The 24,123-nt window shown below is 61.3% G+C and overlaps 2 protein-coding genes and 1 pseudogene across 3 annotated transcripts in view; 1 reads left to right on the forward strand and 2 right to left on the reverse strand.

Moving 5' to 3' along the window:
- Positions 1-22,654, reverse strand: part of LOC140470021 (metabotropic glutamate receptor 6-like) — a 32,335-nt gene extending 9,681 nt beyond the window's left edge. Inside the window, exons 1-3 of the mRNA XM_072566487.1 lie at positions 22,426-22,654; positions 17,203-17,342; positions 5,540-6,475 (exon numbers count right to left, since the gene is read on the reverse strand). Of these exons, the coding sequence (XP_072422588.1) occupies positions 5,540-6,475; positions 17,203-17,342; positions 22,426-22,654 (1,305 nt within the window). The remainder of the gene's footprint in view (positions 1-5,539; positions 6,476-17,202; positions 17,343-22,425) is intronic.
- The window catches only part of LOC140470119 (histone-lysine N-methyltransferase SETDB1-like), a 556,598-nt gene that overhangs the window by 256,290 nt on the left and 276,185 nt on the right, over positions 1-24,123 (reverse strand). The window lies entirely within an intron of this gene.
- LOC140470022 (voltage-dependent L-type calcium channel subunit alpha-1D-like) overlaps positions 22,926-24,123 on the forward strand; it is a 15,599-nt pseudogene continuing 14,401 nt past the window's right edge.

Raw genomic sequence — 24,123 nt, forward strand, 5'->3', positions numbered from 1 at the left:
GAGAGAGACAGAGAGAGACAGAGAGGGAGAGACACAGAGAGAGAGAGACAGAGAGAGAGAGAGAGAGACAGAGAGAGACAGAGAGGGAGAGACACAGAGAGAGAGAGACAGAGAGAGACAGAGAGAGAGAGACAGAGAGAGAGAGAGACAGAGACAGAGAGAGAGACCGAGAGAGAGACCGAGAGAGAGACAGAGACGGAGAGAGAGAGATGGAGAGAGAGAGAGACAGAGAGAGAGACACAGAGAGAGACACAGAGAGAGAGACTGACGTGAGAGAGAGACAGAGAGAGAGACAGAGAGAGAGAGACAGAAGAGAGAGACAGAGAGAGACGAGAGAGAGACAGAGACGGAGAGAGAGAGATGGAGAGAGAGAGAGACAGAGAGAGAGAGACAGAGAGAGAGAGAGAGGGGGGTTGGGGAGAGAGAGAGAGACGGAGAGAGACAGAGAGAGAGAGGGAGAGAGACAGAGAGAGAGAGACAGAGAGAGACAGAGACAGAGACAGAGACCGACACAGAGAGAGAGACAGAGAGAGAGAGACAGAGAGAGAGAGACACAGAGAGAGAGAGAGAGAGAGAGAGACAGAGACAGAGAGAGAGACCGAGAGAGAGACACACAGAGAGAGAGACACAGAGAGAGAGACTGAGAGAGAGAGAGAGAGAGACAGAGACAGAGACAGAGAGAGAGACAGAGACGGAGAGAGAGAGATGGAGAGAGAGAGAGACAGAGAGAGAGAGAGAGAGGGGGGTTGGGGAGAGAGAGAGAGAGACGGAGAGAGAGACAGAGAGAGAGAGGGAGAGACACAGAGAGAGAGAGACCGAGAGAGAGAGAGAGAGAGAGACAGAGAGCGAGAGGGAGAGAGAGAGACCGAGAGAGACACAGAGAGAGAGGCGGAGAGAGAGAGAGACAGAGACAGAGAGAGAGAGACACACAGAGAGAGAGGCGGAGAGAGAGAGCGAGACAGAGACAGAGAGAGAGAGAGACACACACACACACACAGGGAGAGACAGAGAAAGAGAGAGAAGCGGGGAAGAGAGAGAGAAATGGGAGAGAGAGAGAGGTAGAGAGAGAGAGAGACATGGGGAGACAGAGAGAGGGGAGAGAGAGAGAGACCCAGAGAGAGTGTGAGAGACGAAGAGAGAGAGAGAGAGAGAGACCCAGAGAGAGTGTGAGAGACGAAGAGAGAGAGAGAGAGAGAGAGCCGAGGGAATGGAGCTGTGAGGCTGGGGGAGGCGGGGGGGAGAGTGAGAATGAGTCTCTCAGTGGAGTGAGGGCTGATTGAGGGTGATCTGGGTGTGAGCAGGAGGGAGGGAGATCGGGAGTGGGAGTCAGAGGGAGAGGGGGTGAGGGAAGCGGGACACTGAGAGGACGGGGGAGTGAGGCCAATTTGGAACCGTACCGCGCTGGAACAGACCCCTTCGGCCCCTACTGTGCCCGCACATCCTGCCCATCCACACTAAAACCATCTTCCCTTACAGGATCCGTATCCCTCTATTCCCTTCCTATTCATGTAATTGTCCAGGAGCTTCTCGAATGCTGCTATTGTGTCTGCTTCCACCAACTCCTCCTAGCAACTCACTCACCGCCCCTTGTGTGAAAAACTTCCCTCGAACATCTATTTTAAACTTCAACCCCCCCCCCTCCACACCTTGAACCTGTGTCCCCAAGTAACTGACTGGGGATGTACGGTGAGGGGTGTGTACGGTGAGGGGGCTGTACGGTGAGGGGGGTGTACGGTGAGGGGGGTGTACAGTGAGGGGGTGTACAGTGAGGGGGTGTATGGTAATGGGGGGTGTACGGTGAGTGGGGTGTACGGTGAGTGGGGGTGTACGGTGAGGGGGGTGTACGGTGAGGGGTGTGTACGGTGAGGGGGGGTGTACGGTGAGGGGTGTGTACGGTGAGGGGGGTGTACAGTGAGGGGGGTGTATGGTAATGGGGGGTGTACGGTGAGGGGGGGTGTACCATGATGGGGGGTGTACAGTGAGGGGGTATACCGTGAGGGGGTGTGTATGGTTAGGCAGGGTGTACGGTTAGGGGGGTGTACGCTGAGGGTGTGTACAGTGATGGGGGGTGAACATTGATGGGGGGTGTATGGTGATGGGGATGTATGGTGAGGGGGGTGTACGGTGAGGGGGGTGTACGGTGATGGGGATGTACGGTGAGGGGGGTGTACGGTGAGGGGGGTGTACGGTGAGTGGGCTGTACGGTGAGTGGGCTGTACGGTGAGGGGGGTGTACGGTGAGGGGGGGTGTACAGTGAGGGGGGTGTACGGTGAGTGGGGGTGTACATTGAGGGGGGTGTACGGTGAGGGGATGTACGGTGAGGGGGGTGTACGGTGAGGGGGGTGTACGGTGAGTGGGGTGTACGGTGAGGGGGGGTGTACGGTGAGGGGGGTGTACAGTGAGGGGGGGTGTACGGTGAGGGGGCTGTACGGTGAGGGGTGTGTACGGTGAGGGGGGGTGTACGGTGAGGGGGCTGTACGGTGAGGGGGGTGTGACGGTGAGTGGGGGTGTACAGTGAGGGGGGTGTACGGTGAGTGGGGTGTACGGTGAGGGGTGTGTACGGTGAGGGGGAGTGTACGGTGAGGGGGCTGTACGGTGAGTGGGCTGTACGGTGAGGGGGGTGTACGGTGAGGGGGCTGTACGGTGAGTGGGGTGTACGGTGAGGGGTGTGTACGGTGAGGGGGGTGTACGGTGAGGGGGCTGTACGGTGAGTGGGGCTGTACGGTGAGGGGGGTGTACGGTGAGGGGGCTGTACGGTGAGTGGGCTGTACGGTGAGGGGGGTGTACGGTGAGGGGGGTGTACGGTGAGTGGGGTGTACGGTGTGAGGGGGGGTGTACGGTGATGGGGATGTACGGTGAGGGGGGTGTACGGTGAGTGGGGTGTGTGGTCGAGTGGGGTGTCACACAGTGAGTGGGGTGTACAGTGAGTGAGCTGTACGGTGAGTCGGGCTGTACGGTGAGGGGGGGTGTACAGTGAGGGGGGGGTGTACGGTGAGTGGGGTTGTACGGTGAGGGGTGTGTACGGTGAGGGGGGTGTACGGTGAGGGGGGCTGTACGGTGAGTGGGCTGTACGGTGAGGGGGGGTGTACGGTGAGGGGGTGTGTACGGTGAGGGGGGCTGTACGGTGAGTGGGCCTGTACGGTGAGGGGGGTGTACGGTGAGGGGGGGTGTACGGTGAGTGGGGTGTACGGGTGAGGGGGGTGTACGGTGATGGGGATGTACGGTGAGGGGGGTGTACGGTGAGTGGGGTGTGTGTGGTGAGTGGGGTGTACAGTGAGTGGGGTGTACAGTGAGTGAGCTGTACGGTGAGTGGGCTGTACGGTGAGGGGGGTGTACAGTGAGGGGGGGTGTACGGTGAGTGGGGTGTACGGTGAGGGGTGTGTACGGTGAGGGGGGGTGTACGGATGAGGGGGGCTGTACGGTGAGTGGGCTGTACGGTGAGGGGGTGTGTACGGTGAGGGGGGCTGTACGGTGAGTGGGCTGTACGGTGAGGGGGGTGTACGGTGAGGGGGGTGTACGGTGAGTGGGGTGTACGGTGAGGGGTGTGTACGGTGAGGTGGGGGTGTACGGTGAGGGGGGCTGTACGGTGAGTGGCTGTACGGTGAGGGGGGGTGTACAGTGAGGGGGGTGTACGGTGAGTGGGGTGTACGGTGAGGGGGGTGTACGGTGAGTGGGGTGTACGGTGAGGGGGGTGTACGGTGAGTGGGGGTGTTACGGTGAGGGGGGTGTACGGTGAGGGGGGTGTGTACGGTGAGGGGGGTGTACGGTGAGTGGGGTGTACGGTGAGGGGGGGTGTACGGTGAGGGGGGGTGTACGGTGAGGGGGGTGTACGGTGAGTGGGGTGTACGGTGAGGGGGGTGTACGGTGAGTGGGCTGTACGGTGAGGGGGGGTGTACGGTGAGGGGGGGTGTACAGTGAGGGGGGTGTACGGTGAGGGGGGGTGTACGGTGAGGGGTGTGTACGATGATGGGGGATGTACGGTGAGGGGGGTGTACGGTGAGGGGGGTGTACGGTGAGGGGGTGTGTACGGTGAGGGGGGTGTACGGTGAGTGGGGTGTACCGGTGAGGGGGGGTGTACGGTGAGTGGGGGTGTACGGTGAGGGGGGTGTACGGTGAGGGGGGTGTACGGTGAGTGGGGTGTACGGTGAGGGGGGGTGTACGGTGAGGGGGGTGTACGGTGAGGGGGTGTGTGTACGATGATGGGGATGTACGGTGAGGGGGGTTGTACGGTGAGGGGGGGTGTACGGTGAGGGGTGTGTACGGTGAGTGGGGTGTACGGTGAGTGGGCTGTACGGTGAGGGGGGTGTACAGTGAGGGGGGTGTACGGTGAGTGGGGGTGTACAGTGAGGGGGGTGTAACGGTGAGGGGGGTGTACGGTGAGGGGTGTGATACGATGATGGGGATGTACGGTGAGGGGGGTGTACGGTGAGGGGGTGTGTACGGTGAGGGGTGTGTACGGTGAGGGGGGGTGTACGGTGAGTGGGCTGTACGGTGAGGGGGGGTGTTACGGTGAGGGGTGTGTACGATGATGGGGATGTACGGTGAGGGGGGTGTACGGTGAGGGGGGGTGTACGGTGAGGGGTGTGTACGGTGAGGGGGGGTGTACGGTGAGTGGGCTGTACGGTGAGGGGGGGTGTACGGTGAGGGGGGGTGTACGGTGAGTGGGGGTGTACAGTGAGGGGGGGTGTACGGTGAGTGGGGTGTACAGTGAGGGGGGTGTACGGTGATGGGGGGTGTGTGGTGAGTGGGGTGTACGGTGAGGGGATGTACGGTGAGTGGGCTGTACGGTGAGGGGTGTGTACGATGATGGGGATGTACGGTGAGGGGGGTGTTACGGTGAGGGGGGGTGTACAGTGAGGGGGGGGTGTACAGTGAGGGGGGTGTACAGTGAGGGGGGTGTACGGTGAGGGGTGTGTACGGTGAGGGGGGTGTACGGTGAGTGGGTGTGTGTACGGTGAGGGGTGTGTACGGTGAGGGGGGGTGTACGGTGAGGGGTGTGTACGGTGAGGGGGGGTACAGTGAGGGGGGGTGTACAGTGAGGGGGGTGTACGGTGAGGGGTGTGTACGGTGAGGGGGGGTGTACGGTGAGTGGGGGTGTGTACGGTGAGGGGGGGTGTACGGTGAGTGGGGGGTGTACGGTGAGGGGTGTGTACGGTGAGGGGGGTGTACGGTGAGTGGGGTCTGTGTGGTGAGTGGGTGTGTACGGTGAGGGGATGTAACGGTGAGTGGGCTTACGGTGAGCCGGTGGACGGTGAGTGGGGTGTCCGGTGAGTGGGCTGTACGGTGAGGGGGGTGTACGGTGAGGGGGGGTGTACGGTGAGCCGGTGGACGGTGAGTGGGGTGTCCGGTGAGTGTGGGTGTACGGTGAGGGGGGGTGTACGGTGAGGGGGGTGTACGGTGAGGGGGGTGTACGGTGAGGGGGGTGTACGGTGAGGGGGGTGTACGGTGAGGGGGGTGTACGGTGAGCCGGTGGACGGTGAGGGGATTGCCGGGAGCGTGCCCCCACCCCCCCCCCCTCCCCGTTTGCCTGGCGCGTTACCTTCTCCGCGGAGCCGGCTGTGCCAAAGAAGATGGGGACGAAGGCGAGCCAAATGATGCAGGTGGTGTACATGGTGAAGCCGATGGGCTTGGCCTCGTTGAAGGTCTCGGGGACGCCGCGGCTCTTGACGGCGTAGACGGTGCAGGTGACCATCAGGAGCAGGCTGTAGCCGAGGCAGCCGAGGATGGAGAGCTCCGACATGTCACACTTGAGGAGGCCCCGCGCCAGTTCGGGCTGCGGTGGTCGCTGCTCCTCGTAATCCACGGTGGCGTGGGGCGGCCGGACCCCCAACCAGACCGAGACCCCCAGAAGCTGCACGGAGACCAGCGCCGCGGTGATGACCAGCTGGGAGGCCGGGCTGATGAACCGGGGCGGCGTCACCGAGCGCTGGCCCCTCTCGAAGATGCGGTAGATGCGGTTGGTCTTGGTCAGCAGCGCCGAGTAGGTGATGGCAGTGCCCAGGCCCAGCAGCAGGCGCCGCAGGGCGCAGACCCCGGCGCCCGGCTCCGCCACCATCAGGAAGGCGGTGGCGTGGCTCAGGAAGATCCCGCAGAGCAGCACGCCGCTCAGCTCCCTCCCGGAGGCGCGGACGATGGGGGTGTGCCGGTGGTGGGCGAACACCAGGGCAGTGGCGCCGGTGGAGAGGACACCCACACCGGCCAGCGCCACGGGCACCGCCGCCCAGGCCGAGTGCCACTCCAGCTTGGCCACCGGGGTGGGGACGCAGCCGGTGCGGTTGCGTCCCGGCCTCATGTCCAGGGGGCAGGTGGCGCACTCGGACTCGCTGAGCTGGTAGCGGTAACCGTCACAGAGCTCGCAGTGCCAGCAGCACGGGACCCCCTTCACCATCTTCTTCCTCTCGCCAGCCCGGCACGGCAAACTGCACACCGACGTCGGGATCCCTCTACCCCCTCCGCCCCACTGCATCTCCTCCAGCTGCAAGGCACCAAACACCGGGGTGGGGGGGGGGGGGGGTTACAGGCCGAACACAGGGCTCCCTCTACCCCGATACACCCCGAACACAGGGCTCCCTCTACCTCACTACACCCCGAACGGAGGGCTCGCTCTACCCCAATACACACCAAACGGAGGGCTCCCTCTACCCCAATACACCCCGAACGGAGGGCTCTCTCTACCCCAATACACACCAAACGGAGGGCTCCCTCTACCCCAATACACCCCGAACACAGGGCTCCCTCTACCCCGATATATACCACAAACGGAGGGCTCCCTCTACCCCAATACACCCCGAACGGAGGGCTCCCTCTACACCGATATATACCACAAATGGAGGGCTTCCTCTACCTCACTACACCCCGAACGGAGGGCTCCCTCTACCCCAATACACCCCGAACACAGGGCTCCCTCTACCCCGATATATACCACAAAGGAGGGCTTCCTCTACCCCAATACACCCCGAACGGAGGGCTTCCTCTACCCCAATACACCCCGAACGGAGGGCTTCCTCTACCCCAATACACCCCGAACGGAGGGCTCCCTCTACACCGATATATACCCCAAACGGAGGGCTCTCTCTACCCCAATACACCCCAAACGGAGGGCTCTCTCTACCCCAATACACACCGAACACAGGGCTCCCTCTACCCCGATATATACCACAAATGGAGGGCTTCCTCTACCCCAATACACCCCGAACGGAGGGTTCCCTCTACCCCAATACACACCGAACGGAGGGCTCCCTCTACCCCAATACACACCGAACGGAGGGCTGCCTCTACCCCGATATATACCCCAAATGGAGGGTTTTCTCTACCTCACTACACCCCGAACGGAGGGCTCCCTCTACCCCGATATATACCCCAAATGGAGGGCTTTCTCTACCTCACTACACCCCGAACGGAGGGCTCCCTCTACCCTGACACACCTGAGACGGAGGGCATCCCTCTACCCCAATACACACCGAACGGAGGGCACTCTCTACCCTGATATACCCCAAATGGAGGGCAACCTCTACCTCACTACACCCCTAATGGAGGGCTCCCTCTACCCCGATATACCCCAAATGGAGGGCTACCTCTACCTCACTACACCCCTAATGGAGGGCTCCCTCTACCCCGACATATACCACAAATGGAGGGCTTCCTCTACCCCAATACACACCGATGTCGGGATCCCTCTACCCCCTCCGCCCCACTGCATCTACTCCAGCAACAAGGCACCAAACACCGGGGTGAGGGGTGGGGGGGGAGCGGGGTTACAGGCCGAACACAGGGCTCCCTCTACCCCAATACACCCCAAACGGAGGGCTTCCTCTACCCTGATACACCTGAGACGGAGGGCTCTCTCTACCCTGATATACACCGAATGGAAGGCTCTCTCTACCCCGAAACGGAGGACTCTCTCTACCCTGATATACCCCAGATGGAGGGCTCCCTCTACCCTGATACAACCCGAGCAGGCAGCTACCTCTACCCCACTGCACCCCAAAGGGAGGGCTCCCTATACCCACTATCCCTCTACCCCACTCTACTCCGAACGGAGGGCTCTCTCTACTCCACTCCACCCCAAACAGAGGGATCCCTCTACCCCATCCCCCCCTGAACAGAGGGATCCCTCTACCCCTTCCCCCCCTGAACAGAGGGCTCCCTCTACCCTTCTCCACCCCAAACAGAGGGCTCCTTCTACCCCACTCCCCCCTAAAAAGAGGGATCCCTCTACCCGCTCCAACCCTGAACAGAGAGCTCCCTCTACCCCACCCCGAATGAGTGGATGGCTCCCCACGACTCGATCCCACCAAACATGATGATCCCTTCTCCTTGTCCGAGTGAACGTAATGCTCTCTCCACCCATCCAAGTGGGCGCAATGCTGTCTCCACAGCGTTAATCTGAACAAAGTGTTCGCTGTCCTCCAAAACTGAACGTAATGCTCCCGCTACGCTCTTAAGCTTAACATAATCCTTCCCGTACTCTCATAACCTGAAAGGAATGCTGCTTCTACACCGTTCAACAGAACGTAAAGCTTTCTCTACACTGGTCAACAGGAAATAAAACTCTCCCCACCCTGAAACTGACATGAAACCACCATTGACTCACTTAAACTGACTCCATAGAAGAATCCTGACAGTGTGAAAAGAGGCCCTTCGGCCCAACAGGGCCACACCGACCCTCCGAACACTATTACAACCACACCCATTTCCCCACCCCGAACTTAACCCGGGCCAATCCACCCGAACCTGCACATCCCTGGGCACTACGGGGACAATTTAGCACGGCCAATCCACCCTAACCCCCACATCCCTGGGCACTACGGGCACAATTTAGCACGGGCCAATCCACCCTAACCTGCACATCCCTGGGCACTACAGGACAATTTAGCACAGGCCAATCCACCCTAACCTGCACATCCCTGGGCACTACGGGGACAATTTAGCACGGCCAATCCACCCTAACCTGGACATCCCTGGGCACTACGGGGACAATTTAGCACGGGCCAATCCACCCTAACCTGCACATCCCTGGGCACTACGGGGACAATTTAGCACGGGCCAATCCACCCTAACCTGTACATCCCTGGGCACTACAGGACAATTTAGCACGGGCCAATCCACCCTAACCTGCACATCCCTGGGCACTACAGGACAATTTAGCACGGGCCAATCCACCCTAACCTGCACATCCCTGGGGACTACGGGGACAATTTAGCACGGGCCAATCCGCCCTAACCTACACATCCCTGGGCACTACGGGGACAATTTAGCACGGCCAATCCACCCTAACCTGTACATCCCTGGGCACTACAGGACAATTTAGCACGGCCAATCCACCCTAACCTGTACATCCCTGGGCACTATGGGACAATTTAGCACGGCCAATCCACCCTAACCCCCACATCCCTGGGCACTACGGGCACAATTTAGCACGGGCCAATCCACCCTAACCTGCACATCCCTGGGTACTACGGGGACAATTTAGCACGGGCCAATCCACCCTAACCTGTACATCCCTGGGCACGACGGGACAATTTAGCACGGCCAATCCACCCTAACCCCCACATCCCTGGGCACTACGGGGACAATTTAGCACAGCCAATCCACCCTAACCTGCACATCCCTGGGCACTACGGGACAATTTAGCACGACCAATCCACCCTAACCTGTACATCCCTGGGCACTACGGGACAATTTAGCACGGTCAATCCACCCTAACCTGTACATCCCTGGGCACTACGGGGACAATTTAGCACGGTCAATCCACCCTAACCTGTACATCCCTGGGCACTACGGGACAATTTAGCAGGGTCAATCCACCCTAACCTGTACATCCCTGGGCACTACGGGGAGAATTTAGCACGGGCCAATCCACCCTAACCTGTACATCCCTGGGCACTACGGGGACAATTTAGCACGGTCAATCCACCCTAACCTGTACATCCCTGGGCACTACGGGACAATTTAGCAGGGTCAATCCACCCTAACCTGTACATCCCTGGGCACTACGGGGAGAATTTAGCACGGGCCAATCCACCCTAACCTGCACATCCCTGGGCACTACGGGGACAATTTAGCACGGGCCAATCCACCCTAACCTGCACATCCCTGGGCACTACGGGGACAATTTAGCACGGGCCAATCCACCCTAACCTGCACATCCCTGGGCACTATGGGACAATTTAGCACGGGCCAATCCACCCTAACCTGCACATCCCTGGGCACTACGGGGACAATTTAGCACGGGTCAATCCACCCTAACCTGCACATCCCTGGGCACTACGGGGACAATTTATCACGGCCAATCCACCCTAACCTGCACATCCCTGGGCACTACGGGGACAATTTAGCACGGCCAATCCACCCTAACCTGCACATCCCTGGGCACTACGGGGACAATTTAGCAGGGCCAATCCACCCTAACCTGTACATCCCTGGGCACTACGGGGACAATTTAGCATGGCCAATCCACCCTAACCTGCACATCCCTGGGCACTACGGGGACAATTTAGCACGGGCCAATCCGCCCTAACCTGCACATCCCTGGGCACTACGGGGACAATTTAGCACGGGCCAATCCATCCTAACCTGCACATCCCTGGGCACTACGGGGACAATTTAGCACGGGCCAATCCACCCTAACCTGTACATCCCTGGGCACTACGGGGACAATTTAGCACGGGCCAATCCACCCTAACCTGCACATCCCTGGGCACTACGGGGACAATTTAGCACGGGCCAATCCATCCTAACCTGCACATCCCTGGGCACTACGGGGACAATTTAGCACGGGCCAATCCACCCTAACCTGCACATCCCTGGGCACTACGGGGACAATTTAGCACGGGCCAATCCACCCTAACCTGTACATCCCTGGGCACTACGGGGACAATTTAGCACGGGCCAATCCACCCTAACCTGCACATCCCTGGGCACTATGGGACAATTTAGCACGGGCCAATCCACCCTAACCTGCACATCCCTGGGCACTACGGGGACAATTTAGCACGGGCCAATCCACCCTAACCTGCACATCCCTGGGCACTACGGGGACAATTTAGCACGGTCAATCCACCCTAACCTGTACATCCCTGGGCACTACGGGGACAATTTAGCACGGCCAATCCACCCTAACCTGCACATCCCTGGGCACGATGGGACAATTTAGCACGGCCAATCCACCCTAACCTGTACATCCCTGGGCACTACGGGGACAATTTAGCACGGGCCAATCCACCCTAACCTGTACATCCCTGGGCACTACGGGGACAATTTAGCACGGGCCAATCCACCCTAACCTGCACATCCCTGGGCACTATGGGACAATTTAGCACGGGCCAATCCACCCTAACCTGCACATCCCTGGGCACTACGGGGACAATTTAGCACGGGCCAATCCACCCTAACCTGCACATCCCTGGGCACTACGGGGACAATTTAGCACGGTCAATCCACCCTAACCTGTACATCCCTGGGCACTACGGGGACAATTTAGCACGGCCAATCCACCCTAACCTGCACATCCCTGGGCACGATGGGACAATTTAGCACGGCCAATCCACCCTAACCTGCACATCCCTGTGCACTATGGGACAATTTAGCACGGCCAATCCACCCTAACCTGCACATCCCTGGGCACTATGGGACAATTTAGCACGGCCAATCCACCCTAACCTGTACATCCCTGGGCACTATGGGGACAATTTAGCACGGCCAATCCACCCTAACCTGCACACCCCTGGGCACTACGGGGACAATTTAGCACGGGCCAATCCACCCTAACCTGCACATCCCTGGACACTACGGGTACAATTTAGCACGGGCCAATCCACCCTAACCTGCACATCCCTGGGCACTACGGGGACAATTTAGCACGGCCAATCCACCCTAACCTGCACATCCCTGGGCACTACGGGGACAATTTAGCACGGTCAATCCACCCTAACCTGCACACCCCTGGGCACTACGGGGACAATTTAGCATGGGCCAATCCACCCTAACCTGCACATCCCTGGGCACTACGGGACAATTTAGCACGGCAAATCCACCCTAACCTGCACACCCCTGGGCACTACGGGGACAATTTAGCATGGGCCAATCCACCCTAACCTGCACATCCCTGGGCACTACGGGGACAATTTAGCACGGTCAATCCACCCTAACCTGCACATCCCTGGGCACTACGGGGACAATTTAGCACGGGCCAATCCACCCTAACCTGTACATCCCTGGGCACGACGGGACAATTTAGCACGGGCCAATCCACCCTAACCTACACATCCCTGGGCACTACGGGGACAATTTAGCACGGCCAATCCACCCTAACCTGTACATCCCTGGGCACTACGGGACAATTTAGCACGGCCAATCCACCCTAACCTGTACATCCCTGGGCACTACGGGACAATTTAGCAAGGCCAATCCACCCTAACCTGCACATCCCTGGGCACTATGGGACAATTTAGCAAGGGCCAATCCACCCTAACCTGCACATCCCTGGGCACTATGGGACAATTTAGCACGGGCCAATCCACCCTAACCTGCACATCCCTGGTCACTACGGGGACAATTTAGCACGGCCAATCCACCCTAACCTGTACATCCCTGGGCACTACGGGGACAATTTAGCACGACCAATCCACCCTAACCTGCACATCCCTGGGCACTACGGGACAATTTAGCACGGGCCAATCCACCCTAACCTGCACATCCCTGGTCACTACGGGGACAATTTAGCACGGCCAATCCACCCTAACCTGTACATCCCTGGGCACTACGGGGACAATTTAGCACGACCAATCCACCCTAACCTGCACATCCCTGGGCACTACGGGACAATTTAGCACGACCAATCCACCCTAACCTGCACATCCCTGGGCACTACGGGGACAATTTAGCACGGGCCAATCCACCGTAACCTGCACATCCCTGGGCACTACGGGACAATTTAGCACGGCCAATCCACCCTAACCTGCACATCCCTGGGCACTACGGGGACAATTTAGCATGGCCAATCCACCCTAACCTGCACATACCTGGGCACTACGGGACAATTTAGCACGGCCAATCCACCCTAACCTGCACATCCCTGTGCACTATGGGACAATTTAGCACGGCCAATCCACCCTAACCCGCACATCCCTGGGCACTACGGGGACAATTTAGCACGGCCAATCCCACCCTAACCTGCACATCCTTGGGCACTACGGGGACAATTTAGCACGGTCAATCCACCCTAACCTACACATCCCTGGGCACTATGGGACAATTTAGCACGGGCCAATCCACCCTAACCCGCACATCCCTGGACACTACGGGGACAATTTAGCACGGGCCAATCCACCCTAACCTGCACATCCCTGGACACTACGGGGACAATTTAGCACGGGCCAATCCACCCTAACCCGCGCATCCCTGGACACTACGGGGACAATTTAGCACGGCCAATCCACCCTAACCTGTACATCCCTGGGCACTACGGGGACAATTTAGCTCGGCCAATCCACCCTAACCTGCACATCCCTGGGCACTACAGGGACAATTTAGCACGGTAAATCCACCCTAACCTGCACATCCCTGGGCACTATGGGACAATTTAGCACGGGCCAATCCACCCTAACCCGTACATCCCTGGGCATTACGGGGACAATTTAGCACGGTCAATCCACCCTAACCTGCACATCCCTGGGCACTACGGGGACAATTTAGCACGGTCAATCCACCCTAACCTGCACATCCCTGGGCACTATGGGACAATTTAGCACGGGCCAATCCACCTTAACCTGCACATCCCTGGGCACGACGGGGACAATTTAGCACGGTCCAATCCACCCTAACCTGCACATCCCTGGGCACTACGGGGACAATTTAGCACGGGCCAATCCACCCTAACCTGCACATCCCTGGGTACTACGGGGACAATTTAGCACGACCAATCCACCCTAACCTGTATATCCCTGGGCACTACGGGGACAATTTAGCACGACCAATCCACCCTAACCTGTATATCCCTGGGCACTACGGGGACAATTTAGCACGGGCCAATCCACCCTAACCTGTACATCTTTGGACTGTGGGAGGAAACCGGAGCACCCGGAGGAAACCCACGCAGACACGGGGAGAATGTGCCAACTCCACACAGTCAGTCGCTCGAGGCTGGGATCGAACCCGGGATTTTGATGCTGGGGGTCAGTGGTGCTAACCCCTGAGGCGCTATGGCACCATAAATGGAGAGCTCCCTTTATTCTGTCAAACTAAATGTAAAGCATGCTCTGCTCTGTTAACTTGAACATCACGCTTCCTCATCACCATCCTCCCAGGGACAGGGGGTTAGATACAGAGTAAAACTCCCTCTACACTGTCCCCCATTCCCAGGGACAGGGGGTTAGATACAGAGTAAAACTCCCTCTACACTGTCCCCCATTCCCAGGGACAGGGGGTTAGATACAGAGTAAAGCTCCCTCTACACTGTCCCCCCCACTCCCAGGGACAGGGGGTTAGATACAGAGTAAAACTCCCTCTACACTGTCCCCCCCACTCCCAGAGACAGGGGGTTAGATACAGAGTAAAGCTCCTCTACACTGTCCCACCACTCCCAGGGACAGGGGGTTAGATACAGAGTAAAGCTCCCTCTACACTGTCCCCCCACTCCCAGGGACAGGGGGTTAGATACAGAGTAAAACTCCCTCTACACTGTCCCCCACTCCCAGGGACAGGGGGTTAGATACAGAGTAAAGCTCCCTCTACACTGTCCCCCCACTCCCAGGGGACAGGGGGTTAGATACAGAGTAAAGCTCTCTCTACACTGTCCCCCACTCCCAGAGACAGGGGGTTAGATACAGAGTAAAGCTCCTCTACACTGTCCCACCACTCCCAGGGACAGGGGGTTAGATACAGAGTAAAGCTCCCTCTACACTGTCCCCCCACTCCCAGGGACAGGGGGTTAGATACAGAGTAAAACTCCCTCTACACTGTCCCCCATTCCCAGGGACAGGGGGTTAGATACAGAGTAAAACTCCCTCTACACTGTCCCCCATTCCCAGGGACAGGGGGTTAGATACAGAGTAAAACTCCCTCTACACTGTCCCCCCACTCCCAGGGACAGGGGGTTATATACAGAGTAAAGCTCCCTCTACACTGTCCCCCCACTCCCAGGGACAGTGGGGGTAAGATACAGAGTAAAGCTCCCTCTACACTGTCCCCCCACTCCCAGGGACAGTGGGGTAAGATACAGAGTAAAGCTCCCTCTACAGTGTCCCCAACTCCCAGGGACAGTGGGGTTAGATACAGAGTAAAGCTCCCTCTACACTGTCCCCCCACTCCCAGGGACAGGGGGTTAGATACAGATTAAAGCTCCCTCTACACTGTCCCCCCAATCCCAGGGAAAGGGGGTCAGATGCAGAGTAAAGCTTGCTCTACACCGTTCCCCCAATCCCAGGGAAAGGGGATCAGATGCAGAGTAAAGCTCCCTCTACACCGTCCCCCCCAATCCCAGGGAAAGGGGGTCAGATGCAGAGTAAAGCTTGCTCTACACCGTTCCCCCAATCCCAGGGAAAGGGGATCAGATGCAGAGTAAAGCTCCCTCTACACCGTCCCCCCAATCCCAGGGAAAGGGGGTCAGATGCAGAGTAAAGCTCCTCTACACCGTTCCCCCCAATCCCAGGGAAAGGGGGTCAGATGCAGAGTAAAGCTCCTCTACACCGTTCCCCCCAATCCCAGGGAAAGGGGGTCAGATGCAGAGTATTTTTGGAAGCCCATCAGCCCTGGTTGAGCAGATTATGGGATCGGTTCCCATCTGGTTAAACTCACATTAGCCTGAGTCACCTCTTCAAGCTGTTAAAACACGCAACTTAATTGTCAAATCAAAATAAATGGTTTAAGCAGCTCGGTCTGAGGGGAGCAGAGCTGTGGGATTTAACCTATTTTGATGAGATTGTAAATCCCTCGCTGCTCAGTTTGACAACGTCATTGTCCAATCGTTCGGAACGTGCCAAGTGTTAAACTGAGGCAGGCTGCGTTTCGCACTGATCCTCAGCTAGGCCCCAGTCGTTCATTTATGGTTCAAATTAGCCCCCTCATCGCTGGGAGTTTCGGAGACGCCAGGGGTCTGTCCAATCACAGCCCCGAGGAATCGGTATTCCGACCTCCCTCGGCCTTGGGAAAATCCGCCCGGCCCTGTGTACTGGAGCAATAGGGGTTCCTGGAGGTTGGGGCTGCCCGTCGCTGTATGTACAGCAGGATCCCACAGAGAGGGAGGTGCCCATGTTGGCAATGCCCAGGGGGTCAAACTCAAATCCCCTCTCACCCCAGGACACAGGCCTCATCTCTCCCCACCCTCTCCTCCGACCGCTCCTTCAGCACTGACCCTCCCACAGCCCCCACTCCCTCAGCACTGACCCTCCCTCAGCCCCCACTCCCTCAGCACTGACCCTCCCACAGCCCCCACTCCCTCAGCACTGACCCTCCCTCAGGGCCCACACCCTCAGCACTGACCCTCCCTCAGCCCCCACTCCCTCAGCACTGACCCTCCCATAGCCCCCACTCCCTCAGCACTGACCCTCCCTCAGCACTGACCCTCCCACAGCCCCCCATTCCCTCAGCACTGACCCTCCCACAGCCCCCACTCCCTCAGCACTGACCCTCCCACAGCCCCCACTCCCTCAGCACTGACCCTCCCACAGCACTGACCCTCCCACAGCCCCCACTCCCTCAGCACTGACCCTCCCTCAGCACTGACCCTCCCACAGCCCCCATTCCCTCAGCACTGACCCTCCCACAGGACCCACTCCCTCAGCACTGACCCTCCCACAGCGCCCCGCTCCCTCAGCACTGACCCTCCCACAGCCCCCACTCCCTCAGCACTGACCCTCCCTCAGCACTGACCCTCCCACAGCCCCCATTCCCTCAGCACTGACCCTCCCACAGGACCCACTCCCTCAGCACTGACCCTCCCACAGCACCCACTCCCTCAGCACTGACCCTCCCTCAGCACTGACCCTCCCACAGGGCCCACTCCCTCAGCACTGACCCTCCCTCAGCACTGACGCTCCCACAGCCCCCACTCCCTCAGCACTGACCTTCCCACAGCCCCCACCCCCTCAGCACTGACCCTCCCACAGCCCCCACCCCCCTCAGTACTGACCCTCCCTCAGCACTGACCCTCCCTCAGCACTGACCCTCCCTCAGCACTGACCCTCCCACAGCCGTGTTACTTACATTCATCCTGAGTTGGTCTGTCCACTGCCCGATGACCTTGTACCCTGGAGTGCTGGTGTTGGTGTGGTGATACTGGAAGATGTGATAACGCCCTGGTGCATCCCCATTCTCGTTGAACATCACTGACGTACCCGCACTCCCTGTTGGGAGGCAAGAAACTCTCAGAGAACATCTCACACTTGGCAAAACCCTGCCTGTTATCCCAGCATCATCCCTTACAGAAACTCATCCAGTCCCACAGCGCGGAATCATTCCCTTCGGCCCATCCCGTCCGTGCTATCCTCACCCAACCCAGTCCCCCGTTTGCCAGCACTTGGCCCATCTCCCCCCTAAACCCTTCCTATCCATGTCCCCCCCCCATCCTTTTAAATGTTATCATTGTACCAGCCCCCCCCCACTTCCTCTGGCAGCTCGTTCCACACACGCACCACCCTCTGGGGGGAAAAGTTACCCCTCGGGTCCCTTTCCCCCCCTCTCACCTTAAACCTATCCCCCCTCTAGTTCCCCCACCCCAGGGGGTAAAGACCTTGTCTATTTACCCTATCCATGTCCCCCCCCCATGATTTTATAACCCTCTATAAGGTCACCCCTCAGCCCCTGACCCTCCAGGAAAAACAGCCCCCCGGCCTATCCAGCCTCTCCCTGTAGCTCCAACCCTTTCCTGAACCCTTTCCCCAACATCCTTCCTGTAGCGGGGGGGACCAGAATCGAACACAGTATTCCCAAACGTGGCCTCACCGATACGGGCCACAACGTGACCCCCCAACTCCTGGACTCCATACTCTGACCAATAAAGGAAAGCATCCCAAATGCCTTCCTCACTATCCTATCGACCTGCGACTCCACTTTCAAGGAGCTAGGAACCTGCTCTCCAAGGTCTGAATTCTCATTCAACGTTGACCCACTGTTGGAAGAGAAATTCCAACCCTGACCTCTCTCTCTCTCTCTCTCTCTCTCTTTCTCGCTCTCTCTCTCTCTCTCTCCCCCCCCCCTTCACCGTGCTCATGAGTCAGGCCTTCCACCAATTTCTCTCTCGTTCGCGTCAACTTGCGTCTTGGGACCCCACCCCCACCGGCCATTTTGAGGAGATCTCAGTGTCGACTCCCTCTCTCTCGGAGTCCCTCGTCCGTTGAGCAGACCCCCCCCCCCTGACCTCTGGAAACACCCAGCACGGCCTTGACCCAGGGGGGAGAACAGGAGGCCGCGTCGGAGGATGGGGGCAACGTCCGAGAGACGCCCCTGCGTCCACCCCTCCCACGATCCCTTCCTGACCACGGTCTCCGGGGAACGGGGATGGGGAGAGAGAGAGAGAGAGAGAGAGAGAGAGAGAGAAGGCCTGCCTTTTGATTGTAGGCTTGGTTTCCATAGTAACCGATGGAGAGCGGCCTAAAAACCAGGCCCCTGGATACACCGGCCCGTCCAGGCGCTGCTTTGACACGTCAAGTTGTCCAGGCTCCATTTTGTTTCGGTCAATCAGGCTGCAGCTTCTACTTCCAGGCCCCGAGGGGGGGGGGGGTGAGGCCTTGAACTAATTACGAAGAATCTCGCCGGGACGCGAGTCAGTCGAAAGATGATCAAGATAATTGAAGGCCCGGGGCTTCTATTAACCTACATTCGCTTGCACGCTCCCCAGCAACGGGCCCTCGCCAACTGAGGTCATCTGCCTGGGCGCGTGCCAACTGTTCAGACTGCCCCGTGGTACACCTCCCCAACCCATTCACTTCGCGGCAACAACACCGATCCCAAAACTGGCCGTCACGCTCTCCAACCGCTACACCTCCCCCCCGTATCCCAGTCCCCCTCCTCCAACCCCTACACCCCCCCCCCGTATCCCAGTCCCCTCCTCCAACCCCTACACCCCCCCCCGTATCCCAGTCCCCTCCTCCAGCCCCTACACCCCCTCCCTATCTCCGTCCCCTCCTCCAGCCCCCTACACCCCCTCCCTATCTCCGTCCCCTCCTCCAGCCCCTACACCCCCCTCCCTATCCCCGTCCCCTCCTCCAGCCCCTACACCCCCTCCCTATCCCCGTCCCCTCCTCCAGCCCCTACACCCCCTCCCTATCTCCATCCCCTACTCCAGCCCCTACACCCCCTCCCTATCTCCGTCCCCTCCTCCAGCCCCCTACACCCCCTCCCTATCTCCATCCCCTCCTCCAGCCCCCTACACCCCCTCCCTATCTCCGTCCCCTCCTCCCTCCCCTACACCCCCTCCATATCCCCGTCCCCTCCTCCAGCCCCTACACCCCCTCCCTATCCCCGTCCCCCTCCTCCAGCCCCTACACCCCCTCCCTATCTCCGTCCCCTCCTCCAGCCCCTACACCCCCTCCCTATCTCCGTCCCCTCCTCTAGCCCCTACACCCCCCTCCCTATCCCCGTCCCCCTCCTCTAGCCCCTACACCCCCTCCCTATCCCCGTCCCCTCCTCCAGCCCCTACACCCCCTCCCTATCCCCGTCCCCTCCTCCAGCCCCCTACACCCCCTCCCTATCTCCGTCCCCCTCCTCCAGCCCCCTACACCCCCTCCCTATCTCCGTCCCCTCCTCCAGCCCCCTACACCCCCTCCCTATCCCCGTCCCCTCCTCCAGCCCCTACACCCCCCTCCCTATCCCCGTCCCCTCCTCCAGCCCCTACACCCCCCTCCCTATCTAAGTCCCCCTCCTCCAGCCCCTACACCCCCCTCCCTATCTTCGTCCCCCCTCCAGCCCCTACACCCCCCTCCCTATCCCCGTCCCCTCCTCCAGCCCCTACACCCCCTCCCTATCTCCGTCCCCTCCTCCAGCCCCTACACCCCCTCCCTATCTCCGTCCCCTCCTCCAGCCCCTACACCCCCTCCCTATCTCTGTCCCCCTCCTCCAGCCCCTACACCCCCTCCCTATCCCCGTCCCTTCCTCCAGCCCCTACACCCCCCTCCCTATCTCCGTCCCCCTCCTCCAGCCCCTACACCCCCTCCCTATCCCCGTCCCCTCCTCCAGCCCCTACACCCCCCTCCCTATCCCCGTCCCCTCCTCCAGCCCCCTACACCCCCTCCCTATCCCCGTCCCCCTCCTCCAGCCCCTACACCCCCCTCCCTATCCCCGTCCCCTCCTCCAGCCCCCTACACCCCCCTCCCTATCTCCGTCCCCTCCTCCAGCCCCCTACACCCCCTCCCTATCTCCGTCCCCCTCCTCCAGCCCCTACACCCCCTCCCTATCTCCGTCCCCTCCTCCAGCCCCCTACACCCCCTCCCTATCCCCGTCCCCTCCTCCAGCCCCTACACCCCCTCCCTATCCCCGTCCCCCTCCTCCAGCCCCCTACACCCCCTCCCTATCCCCGTCCCCTCCTCCAGCCCCCTACACCCCCCTCCCTATCTCCGTCCCCTCCTCCAGCCCCCTACACCCCCTCCCTATCTCTGTCCCCTCCTCCAGCCCCTACACCCCCTCCCTATCTCCGTCCCCTCCTCCAGCCCCTACACCCCCCCCCCCCCCCCCCCCCCCCCCCCCCCCCCCCCACCGCCCCCCCCCCCCCCCCCCCCCCCCTCCCCCCCCCCCCCCCCCCCCCCCCCCCCCCCCCACCCCCCCCCACCCCCCCCCCCTCCCACCCCCCCCCCACCCCCCCCCCCCCCCCCCCCTCCCCCCCCCCCCCCCCCCCCCCCCCCCCCCCCCCCCCCCCCCCCCCCCCCCCCCCCCCCCCCTCCCACCCCCCCCCCCCCCCCCCCCCCCCCCCCCCACCCCCCCTCCCCCCCCCCCCCCCCCCCCCCCCCTCCCCCCCCCCCCCCCCCCCCCACCCCCCCCCCCCCACCCCCCCCCCCCCCCCCCCCCCACCCCCCCCCCCCCCCCCCCCCCCCCCCCTCCCCCCCCCCCCCCCCCCACCCCCCCCCCCCCCCCCCCCCCCCCCCCCCCCCCCCCCCCCCCCCCCCCCCCCCCCCCCCCCCCCCCCCCTCCACCCCCCCCCCCCCCTCCTCCCCCCCCCCCCCCCCCCCCCCCCCCTCCCTATCTCCGTCCCCTCCTCCAGCCCCTACACCCCCTCCCTATCTCCGTCCCCTCCTCCAGCCCCTACACCCCCTCCCTATCTCCGTCCCCTCCTCCAGACCCCTACACCCCCTCCCTATCTCCGTCCCCTCCTCCAGCCCCTACACCCCCTCCCTATCTCTGTCCCCTCCTCCAGCCCCCTACACCCCCCTCCCTATCTCTGTCCCCCTCCTCCAGCCCCTACACCCCCTCCCTATCTCCGTCCCCTCCTCCAGCCCCCTACACCCCCTCCCTATCTCCGTCCCCTCCTCCAGCCCCTACACCCCCTCCCTATCTCCGTCCCCTCCTCCAGCCCCTACACCCCCTCCCTATCTCCGTCCCCTCCTCCAGCCCCCTACACCCCCTCCCTATCTTTGTCCCCTCCTCCAGCCCCTACACCCCCTCCCCTATCTCTGTCCCCTCCTCCAGCCCCCTACACCCCCCTCCCTATCTCCGTCCCCTCCTCCAGCCCCCTACACCCCCTCCCTATCTCCGTCCCCTCCTCCAGCCTCCTACACCCCCTCCCTATCCCCGTCCCCTCCTCCAGCCCCCTACACCCCCTCCCTATCTCCGTCCCCTCCTCCATCCCCCTACACCCCCCTCCCTATCTCCGTCCCCTCCTCCAGCCCCTACACCCCCTCCCTATCTCCGTCCCCCTCCTCCAGCCCCTACACCCCCTCCCTATCTCCGTCCCCTCCTCCAGCCCCTACACCCCCTCCCTATACCCGTCCCCTCCTCCAGCCCCTACACCCCCTCCCTATCTCTGTCCCCTCCTCCCTCCCCCTACACCCCCTCCCTATCCCCGTCCCCCCCTCCAGCCCCTACACCCCCTCCCTATCCCCGTCCCCTCCTCCAGCCTCTACAACCCCTCCATATCCCCGTCCCCTCCTCCAGCCCCCTACACTCCCTCCCTATCCCTGTCCCCTCCTCCAGCCCCTACACCCCCTCCCTATCCCCGTGCCCTCCTCCAGCCTCCTACACACCCTCCCTATCCTCGTCCCTTGCACTACCTCCTGGCGGGATGGGAGTGGGGCATGTTATGTGAGTTTGTGTGGGGTAGGCCGCGTTGGCCTGTAGTTGGTGGGCAGAGGTCAGAGGTCAAGTTCGGAGGCAACGCCGAGCATGATGGGAAGGCACGCGTCCCCCGCGTTGCCCCTTCTCCCCTCTTCCCCCCCCCCCCCCCCCCCCCCCCAACACCCCGTGCCCCTCAGTCCCACGCCCTCGACCCTGGAGGCTCACCGTTGAAGTTGACGGCGCGAATGTACTCCAGGAGCGTTTTGCCATCGATGGCGTCCATGTTGGCGCAGAGCCCGGTGGCCCCCGCGCACACATCGCGCTGCAGGTTGTGGAGGGCGTGCGCCATGGCGTAGACAGCGTCAATGACGAACTGCACCTTCCCCTCCTGCTCGTAGGCTGAGTCCAGGCCAATCTGCTCCTGACCTGCGCAGTAGGCCCAATCCGGAGCCATAGCAACGGGTGGGGAGAGAGAGAGAGAGAGAGAGAGAGAGGGTAGGGAGAGGAAGTGAAGTGGGGGGGGGGAACAGAGCGAGGGTTGAGGTTGGGGGGGGGTGGTGAACGACGAGCAAGAGAGAGAGAGAAGGGGCAAGGCAGAGACGGAGAGGGGGAGAGAGACGGAGGGAGAGGGGGAGAGAGACGGAGGGAGAGGGGGGGCGCAAGGAGAGAGGGAAATGAGAGAGAGAGTGTGGGAGTGGGGAAGATTAAAATGGGGGCAGAGATGGATGGAGAGAGTGTTGAGAAAGGGAGGAGGAGAGAGGAAGGAAGGGAGAGCGAGAGAGGGAGGAGAGACAGAGAGAGAGAGAGTGAGAGGAAGGGATAGGAGATCATCCCCCCCCCCCCTCCTCTTCCCCGTCCCCGTCCCCTTCCCACTCCCCTTCCCCCACCCCCCCTTCCCCCTCTCCTTCCCCCCTCCCCTTCACCCCCTTCACCCTCTCCCCTTCACCTTCTCCCTCCCCTTCCCTCTCCCCCTTCCCCCTCCCCCCTTCTTCCTCCCCTTCCTCCTCGCCTTTCCCTCCTCCCCTTCACCCCGTCGCCTTCCCCCCCTCACCTTCCCCCCTCCCTTTCACCCCTCCCCTTCTCCCTCCCCTTCCCCCTCCCCTTTTATCCTTCCCCCTCCCCTTCTCCCTCCGCTTCCCCTCCCTTTTACCCTCCCCTTCACCCCCTCCCCTTCACCCCTCCCCTTCACTCCCTCGCCTTCCCCCTCCCTTCCCCCCCCTACTTCCTCTCCTTCCCCCTCCCCTTCACCCCCTCCCCTTCACGCCCTCCCCTTCACCCCCCTCCCTTCACGCCCTCCCCTTCACCCCCTCCCCTTCACCCCCTCCCCTTCACCCCCTCCCCTTCCCCTCCTCCCCTTCCCCCCTCCCATTCCCCCCTCCCTCCCCTCCCCCTCCCCTTCCCATTCCCCTTCCCCTCACATTCCCCTCCCTTCCCCAACGCCTTCCCCCTGCCCCCCAATCCCCCCTCACCTTCCCCCTCACCTTCCCCCTCCCCTTCCCCCTCCCCTTCCCCCCTCCCCTTCCCCCTCCCCTTCACCCCCTCCCCTTTCCCCTCCCCTTCCCATTCCCCTTCTCCCTTCCCCCTCCCCCCTTCCTTCCTCCCCTTCCCCTCCTCGCCTTTCCCTCCTCCCCTTCCCCCTCCCCTTCCCCCCTCCCCTTCTCCCTCCCCTTCCCCTTCCCCTTCCCCCTCCCCTTTTACCCTTCCCCTCCCCTGCCCCCCTCCCCTTCACCGACTCCCCTTCCCCCTCCCCTTCCCCCCTCCATTTCACTCCACCCCTCCCCTTCAACCCCTCACCTTCCCCTCCCTTTCCCCCTCCCCCTTCTTCCTCCCCTTCCCCCTCCCCTGCCCCCCTCCCCTTCACCCCCTCCCCTTCACCCCCTCCCCTTCCCCTCCCTGCCCCCCTCCCTTCACCCCTCCCCTTCA

Source organism: Chiloscyllium punctatum, chromosome 50 (assembly GCF_047496795.1).
Source record: "Chiloscyllium punctatum isolate Juve2018m chromosome 50, sChiPun1.3, whole genome shotgun sequence".
In the NCBI taxonomy this organism is placed as follows: domain Eukaryota; kingdom Metazoa; phylum Chordata; class Chondrichthyes; order Orectolobiformes; family Hemiscylliidae; genus Chiloscyllium; species Chiloscyllium punctatum.